Genomic DNA, 8,261 nt, shown 5'->3' on the forward strand with positions numbered 1-8,261 from the left:
CGGTTAGTGATTAGGTTATCCTTCTGTAATGTGTATAGATTCGTGTGATCAGGTTTCCGGTTAGTGATTAGGTTATCCTTCTGTAATGTGTATAGATTCGTGTGATCTGGTTTCTGGTTAGTGATTAGGTTATTCTTCTGTAATGTGTAGAGATTCGTGTGATCTGGTTAGTGATTAGGTTATTCTTCTGTAATGTGTATATTCGTGTGATCTGGTTTCCGGTTAGTGATTAGGTTATTCTTCTGTAATGTGTATAGATTCGTGTGATCTGGTTAGTGATTAGGTTATTCTTCTGTAATGTGTAGAGATTCGTGTGGTTTCCGGTTAGTGATAGGTTTGTTTGTTTGTTTGTTTGTTTTGAATTTCGCGCAAAGTTACACGAGGGCTATCTGCGCTAGCCGTTCCTACTTTAGCAGTGTAAGACTAGAGGGAAGGCATCACCACCCACCGCCTACTCTTCTACCAACGAATAGTGGGATGGACCGTCACATTATAACGCCCCCACGGCTGAAAGGGCGAGCATGTTTGGTGTGACGGGGATTCGAACCCGCGACTCTCAGATTGCGAGTCGAGTACCTTAACCATCTGGCCATTAGTGATAGGTTCATCACACATTCTCTCATGTGGATCAAAACTTATTCATACTCTGTTACCGTACAGAATGCTTATTATATTCATACTCTGTTACCGTACGGAATGCTTATTATATTCATACTCTGTTACCGTACGGAATGCTTATTATATTCATACTCTGTTACCGTACGGAATGCTTATTATATTCATACTCTGCTACCGTACGGAATGCTTATTATATTCATACTCTGCTACCGTACGGAATGCTTATTATATTCATACTCTGCTACCGTACGGAATGCTTATTATATTCATACTCTGTTACCGTGCGGAATGCTTATTATATTCATACTCTGTTACCGTACGGAATGCTTATTATATTCATACTCTGTTACCGTACGGAATGCTTATTAATCATATTTTTCTCATCGTATTCCGTTTCACAAATGTTTGTAGAACGAGAGATGGCGAAGTAATATTATGTAAGTCCGTAACTTTTTCAAATCTTTAGTGATCTTGTTGGAGTGCTCATTATTACTTTGAGAAGAAAGGTCCCCCCTCCTTGACGCACCCCCAGTGTCACAGCGTTATGTCCGCTCACTTACAACGCTAGAAACAGAGTTTCGATACCCGTGGTGGGCAGAGCGCAGATAGCCCATTGTCTAGCTTTGTGCTTAACTTCGAACAAACAAACAAATCCTTCCTTGACCAGGAACATAAACTTAGCAATAAATATTATTTTGTGTTTTTCCAATAAAAGTTTTTTAATAACCATATCTGCCAGTTCTACTATGAAGTTACTCTTGACTTTATATTGTTTTTCTAGGAACGTCGAGACTTGGTAGGGGGTCACGCCGCCAATCTAGTCCCCATTTCCAGCATCGGCAGCGTAGGCTCTACAGCCACCTTCAGCTCCACCCCTCGACTCACCCACACCCCCACGTCGGCCGACTTCCAGCCGCCCTATTTCCCGCCACCCTATAGTATGCCACAGCAACATTTGGAGTTTCACCATCCTCACGTTAACGCCGACCCTTATACTCACTTGAATAGTCTTGCGGCCGCACAACACCCCCAACAGTACCATCAACTTCACCCCCCACAGCGAACCCACAATGTTTTTGGAGCTCGACGAGAGGATGAACCTCTCCACCTTCAACCTAATGTACATCCCGGACTTGCTGGATCCTATGATTTGGCCCGTCGGACAGATCCCACTTACGCCAGTGTCCGACGTCCGGACGTTGCAATGCACGCTGGTCATCACGGCTTGAGCGAGCAAGACCTCATCAATCTTCACAATGCGGGGACACTGCCATCTATTGAAGACAGTCAGGTAAGAATCATTGTTGTTGGAAACATACAAATCTAAACCACGATTTCTATTCATAAAAATTGGTACAGGAATATCAAAAGTTGCCGATATCATATGGTCAAGTCTGCAATTAGAGATATATTAGGTTAGGCTAACAATTGGATATCAGAAAACATATTGCCACGAGGTCACACTTAGTTATATAATATAATCAAAGAACTGGCGTTTAGAGATCTAAATAACTAGATCTACAATTAAATGTTCAGTATCACAACTGATGAGGTCACAAGGTCACATTTAAATTGAAATACCAGAACTGATGATGTCACAAGGTCAAACTTAAATTGAAATACCAGAACTGGTGGTGTCACAAGGTCAAACTTAAAATTGAAATATCAGAACTGATGATGTCACAAGGTCAAACTTAAATTGAAATACAAGAACTGGTGATGTCACAAGGTCAAACTTAAAATTGAAATATCAGAACTGATGATGTCACAAGGTCAAACTTAAATTAAAACACCAGAATTGATGATGTCACAAGGTCAAACTTAAAATTGAAATACCAGAACTGGTGATGTCACAAGGTCAAAATTAAAATTGAAATATCAGAACTGATGATAACACAAAGCCAGCTGAGTAATCAAATAACCTCTGATTTATTTGATAAATTGGTGACGACATCGGAGCTACCAGTTTGAAATATTGAAATAATGTGAATCGTTATTATAACTCTAAATTATACAGTCAGTATGCTTTTTCTTTAAGAATTAAGAAAAGCTACTTGCCTATTTATTATTGTGTGTGTGTGTGTGTATATATATATATGCATGTGTGTACATAGCATGACTACCCCCACCCACAAACAATTCCAGAGATAACAAAATTGACCCCACTGACACATTATCCATCATGTCTGATAGTTGGAATAATTTTAGGTAATAAACATGAAGTTACATTAGATTTCTATACGTTAAACGGTGCAACATAAAGGAACAGATAGAAAAGCTACACACACATATACACACTTCAAAAATTACTAAATTCATGTTTAGAAAGTTTTTGTGTGTGTATATATACACAAGTAGTTGTGAAGCCAGATTAAGTTTGGTTTTCAGTTTATAGAAGAGGAACGCTACAGGTAGTTGGGAAGTCAGATTAAGTTTCGCTTTCAATCTGTAGAAGAGGAACGCTACAAGTAGAGAAGCCAGATCAAGTTTAGCTTTCAATCTGTAGAAGACGAACGCTACAAGTAGATTGGAAGCCAGATCAAGTTTAGCTTTCAATCTGTAGAATGAACGCTACAAGTAGATGGTAAGCCTTTATTGCGGGGATCAAGATGGAAAATTTTGACAAATGGAGAGCATAAGGGATAATGCTGACCTTTTGGTTGAATTAATGCAAAAGAAGACTGGTCTTTTCCAAATTCGGATCTCTTTGGGTCACGTGAAAAATTGGTTAAACCACCGGATACATTTTTATTTTATTTTTGGCAACAAGCAAAATGGCCATGGTTCGTTCCAAAGCATAACTTAATCATAGAAAGTTTCCCGTAATGACCCATAGTGTTTGAAAATTGTAAACTTGCTTTTGATGGTTGCAATCGGAATTCGAATAACGAAATAAACTTAACTTCCGCAAATGTGTTCTAGCGGAAGTTAAACCAGATACTTCCGCATGTTATTTAATGGTAATACAATAATGCTCTGAAGAGGATTATGCGCTGTCTGAGGATATATTAAATACACAAATAGTAAAGATAACGATATCATTATATCGAATACTTAGTTTGGTGGTGTTACCAGTTGTTACCCAGAGGCAAAATCTATCGAACAAATAGTGCAAAGAAAAAACATTACGGTTGGCTAAATTAGGGATGTCAAATCGGAAACAAATTGATCGAGTTGCCTTACTGATGATGTCATCAAGGTATTCTTGTCACGTAATAATTCACCAAAACTAGATTTTCAGAATGAAATTGTAATCTTCTTTAAGATTCATCAGACTTTTTCTTAGAGTCCATCTTGAATATATTATGTGCAATAGTGTTAATTAGAGGATTTGAATATAAAGAAAAATCCCCGAAGTGGATTTTAATATCTTACAGAATTCAAAATTTCCATTCTAATTGTAAGAAAACCGACTCAGTAACTTTTTTTTTCAGGTCTATCGCTTCGACAATCATAGTAGAGTTAAGCGTTCGATCTCCGCGATGGTCATAGCGTAGACAGCCCACATTGTAATTTTATGATAACCCCAAAACAAACAGTCTTTTCCACGCCAGAAATGTTTTTTTCATTGTAACATCCGTCCCTATCTGCAGAAACTTGTAATAGGTAGTTACAACTAAAATCTGTTAGACATCAGGTAGTCAGACCTAAAACTTGTACGATATATTAGGTAGTTACAACTAAAACCTGTAAGACAGATCAGGTAGTCAGACCTAAAACTTGTACGATATATTAGGTAGTTACAACTAAAACCTGTAAGACAGATCAGGTAGTCAGACCTAAAACTTGTAAGATATATTAGGTAGTTAGCACCAAAATGGCCAGGCATGGCCAGGTGGTTAGGGCGCTTGTCTCGCAATCTGCGGGTCACGAGTTCGAATCCCCGTCTCACCAAACATGCTCGCCCTTTCAGCCGTGGGGGCCTTATAATGTGACGGTCAATCCCACTATTCGTTGGTAAAAGAGTAGTCCACGAGTTGGCGGTGGGTGGTGATGACTAGCTGCCTTCCCTCTAGTCTTTCACTGCTAAATTAGGGACGGCTAGCGCACATATCCCTCATGTAGCTTTGGGTGAAATTCAAAACAAACCAGAACTAAACTTAAGTCAGATCAGGTAGTCAGTCAGATTAGGTAGTTACAACTAAAACCTGTAAGACAGATCAGGTAGTCAGACCTAAAACTTGTAAGATATATTAGGTAGTTAGCACCAAAATGGCCAGGCATGTCCAGGTGGTTAGGGCGCTTGTCTCGCAATCTGCGGGTCACGAGTTCGAATCTCCGTCTCACCAAACATGCTCGCCCTTTCAGCCGTGGGGGCCTTATAATGTGACGGTCAATCCCACTATTCGTTGGTAAAAGAGTAGTCCACGAGTTGGCGGTGGGTGGTGATGACTAGCTAAAGTCATCATGACAGAACTAAACTTAAGTCAGATCAGGTAGTCAGTCAGATTAAGTTGGCGGAGAGTAGTGTTATCAATATCTTGAGTCATTTCCAAATTAGAATAAGGACTTATAACACGGTATTATTTACTTATTTTAATGCCATGATTTATTAATAGCGTATAGCCCGTCAAAAAATGACGCCCCCACCCCATATTATACCCTAACCTCGCATTTCAGAACGAACTGAAATAAATAAATTTTGCGAAATTCTGCTCCACCAACAAAGAGGCAGGAAAGTCGATAAATTCTTTTGTGAGCCAATCAAAATCAAGAACATTCATGAAATGAATTCGTGACGTATTCATAGAATAATTATTGGTAAAAATCAGTTAGATTAACAACTTCTAATATGTAGACAAGCCAGTGCGTTTTGTTAACACTACGTTCCAACAATGGCTTTTATGTCGTGATGCTTAGCAATAAAAGTATAAACTAATATTGTTATTAATCTATGTACTGAAAGAATAAAATGATATATATATATAGACAATAAAACTGGAAAAAAATATTTGTTGACTAGCTGGAGTACCCGTCCACTTGACGGAAGTTATGTAAATTTATGACATGAAAAGCTGGTTCCTAATATATAATTGTAAAATAACACCCATAAAAACTGTTGCAACCACAAAGTTGCAAGTACCTCCGCATGGACCTAAAAAACCTTCATGCCAAATTTGGTGAAGATCCATTTACAGGGGGCAAAGTAGTGGTAAAAACCGCAAAGCTGAAAATTTATATGTACCCCCGCATGGACCCAATGAGCCTCAATACCAATTTTCATCTATGTCCATCCAAGTAGTCACGTGGAGTACAATAGTCAGTACTGTTATATTTATATAGATTTCTCAATTTAAAGTCTCCGTTGATTAAAGAGGTTTGTTTTTTATTTAAAACGTTGGTGATATAACAGAAAAATAGCTTAATTCAGAAACGATTTAAGTTTAGAATTGAATCGATATTTTTACTTTCATGATAAATTTTATACACTTGGCTCTAGGCTAGGCGATCCCACACTATGTCTTTACTTTTGGCTTATTATATCAACACTCACCATACTTATAGGTTTCACGGCCCCCTTGCACTCCCGTCACTAAAATCGTAGACAGTAATTAAACTATTCTATCTGGATAAATGTGTTTTGGCTTTTAAGACTCCTCCTATTTCGAGAAATCAAGCGCGACGTGACACACACACTGACTTTTATATAGGTTAGATATTACTATTTATTTTGTCATCAATTAACATTAGTCATAATTCAGAAGAACTGGCGCACCAGCAAACTGGTCTTATTAGTAAACCTTAGTTATAATAAATATAATATAATTCCTAAACCATTAACCTATATTTGTGTTACTAATACAGCCTATTTCAATGATAATTCTGAATCAAACTGTTTTATTGTTGCAAGCTAAGTTTTAACATTTCTCAGCTAACTGTTTTTCATATCTATTGTCTGGAACTACAGTACGTACCGAATATTGTGGCTGTGTTGGTTGCTATGCTTTGAACCCACAGTTTCTAAACTGTCATGTTTACATTTAACGCCAGACAGAAGACGAAATCCGCTACAACACTTAACGCTTCTCGACCAGTTTTTTTTTTCATGTGTAACTAAGCTTTGTTGTTAACACAGGACTGCATTGAAATTGGCACATATTAAGTGCTTGACTCATTCAAAAGCCTAATGTCATAGCCAATGAGCCCGAAGACATATTACTGAGAAAGTAATATGGAGAACTTAACGCTTCGGGGCACGAATTCAAAGATCGACCAAAAACACGTGAAACGAACGTACGAAACGATAGCGGTGTCGAAATGTCAAGGCAATAACCTTTATGTGACATAATATAGACGTGCTCAGTTAAGCCGAAAGCTGTTGACTAGCGAATATTAAGATAAATGTAAAATGTGCAACATTAGTATAAGGTCAACATGTCCCTCCATAATGTCAACTGTCAACTGGTGCAACCTTAGTATAAGGTCAACATTAGTATAAGGTCAACATCTCTTGAATAGTTGTTAACTACCAACAGTTAACTATTCAAGAGATGTTGACCTTATACTAATGTTGCACATTTTACAATTATTCTCGAAATGTTGACCTTATACTAAATGTTGTACATTTTATAATTGACAACTATTCAAGAGATGTTGACCTTATACTAAAGTTGCACATTTTACAATTGACAACTATTCAAGAGATGTTGACCTTATACTAATGTTGCACATTTTACAATTGACAACTATTCAAGAGATGTTGACCTTATACTAATGTTGCACATTTTACAATTGACAACTATTCAAGAGATGTAAACATCTGTGATTCTCAAGACACACGAATGGGCTGGACAAGCAGTAACGTACTCATTGTTTTTCTGTTAACATAAAACTTGGGGTTCGTATCTCATGATGGTAGTCGACACGATACGTATCTAGATACAGAAGTTTTACCAACGGTTTGTTACAAAGTTTGACAGTCTTATCTGTAATATATTATCTGTATTACTAACATTGTCTTATTTAAGTACTTCACACAGTGATTTTTCAAATTCTCAGGTTTGATCAACTAAATTGCAGCTGGCAAGAGAAGTAAAGTAAAAAAGTTAATATTTGTTTATCTGTTTTGTTGTTGTAAATTTGTTATGTTACTTTACATGTAACGTTTTTGATAAAATAAACGAAGACAACATGTAGTACTCAATACTCATCTTTCTTTGTTAGAAATTCTGTACAAAAGACTTATAATGTTTACTGAAAGCTGGCCAAGTTTCGTGAAGATACGTAAATCGTATCGTATCGCTGTATCGCTACCACACCTTTACATAAAAGTGATAAAACCATAGAAGCCTTCTGCGTCAACTTTTAAAGATACATTAGGTGGTAAAGGCCTGCTAGGTATTCTAGGTTAACGTTAAAGGCCTGTTACGAGTTTCGGGTTAATTTAGAAAGCATTATAGATGCTCTAGTTTCGTTGTTAATTCTATATATACGTATTCTAGGTTAACGTTAAAGGCCTGTTACGAGTTTCGGGTTAATTTAGAAAGCATTATAGATGTTCTAGTTTCGTTGTTAATTCTATATATACGTATTCTAGGTTAACGTTAAAGGTCTAGTTACGAGTTTCGGGTTAATTTAGGAAGCATTATAGATGCTCTAGTTTCATTGTTAATTCTATATATACGTATTCTAGGTTAACGTTA

The 8,261-nt window shown here is 37.2% G+C and overlaps 1 protein-coding gene across 1 annotated transcript in view; it reads left to right on the plus strand.

Moving 5' to 3' along the window:
- LOC106474564 (transcription factor AP-2-beta-like) overlaps window positions 1-1,909 on the plus strand; it is a gene marked incomplete at its 3' end in the record, with an annotated part of 13,816 nt that extends 11,907 nt beyond the window's left edge. Inside the window, exon 2 of the mRNA XM_013935253.1 lies at window positions 1,400-1,909. Coding sequence (XP_013790707.1) covers window positions 1,400-1,909 — 510 coding nt within the window. The remainder of the gene's footprint in view (window positions 1-1,399) is intronic.
- Window positions 1,910-8,261: the final 6,352 nt, after the last annotated feature.

The sequence above is a fragment of the Limulus polyphemus genome, unplaced genomic scaffold (assembly GCF_000517525.1).
Source record: "Limulus polyphemus unplaced genomic scaffold, Limulus_polyphemus-2.1.2 Scaffold7366, whole genome shotgun sequence".
In the NCBI taxonomy this organism is placed as follows: domain Eukaryota; kingdom Metazoa; phylum Arthropoda; class Merostomata; order Xiphosura; family Limulidae; genus Limulus; species Limulus polyphemus.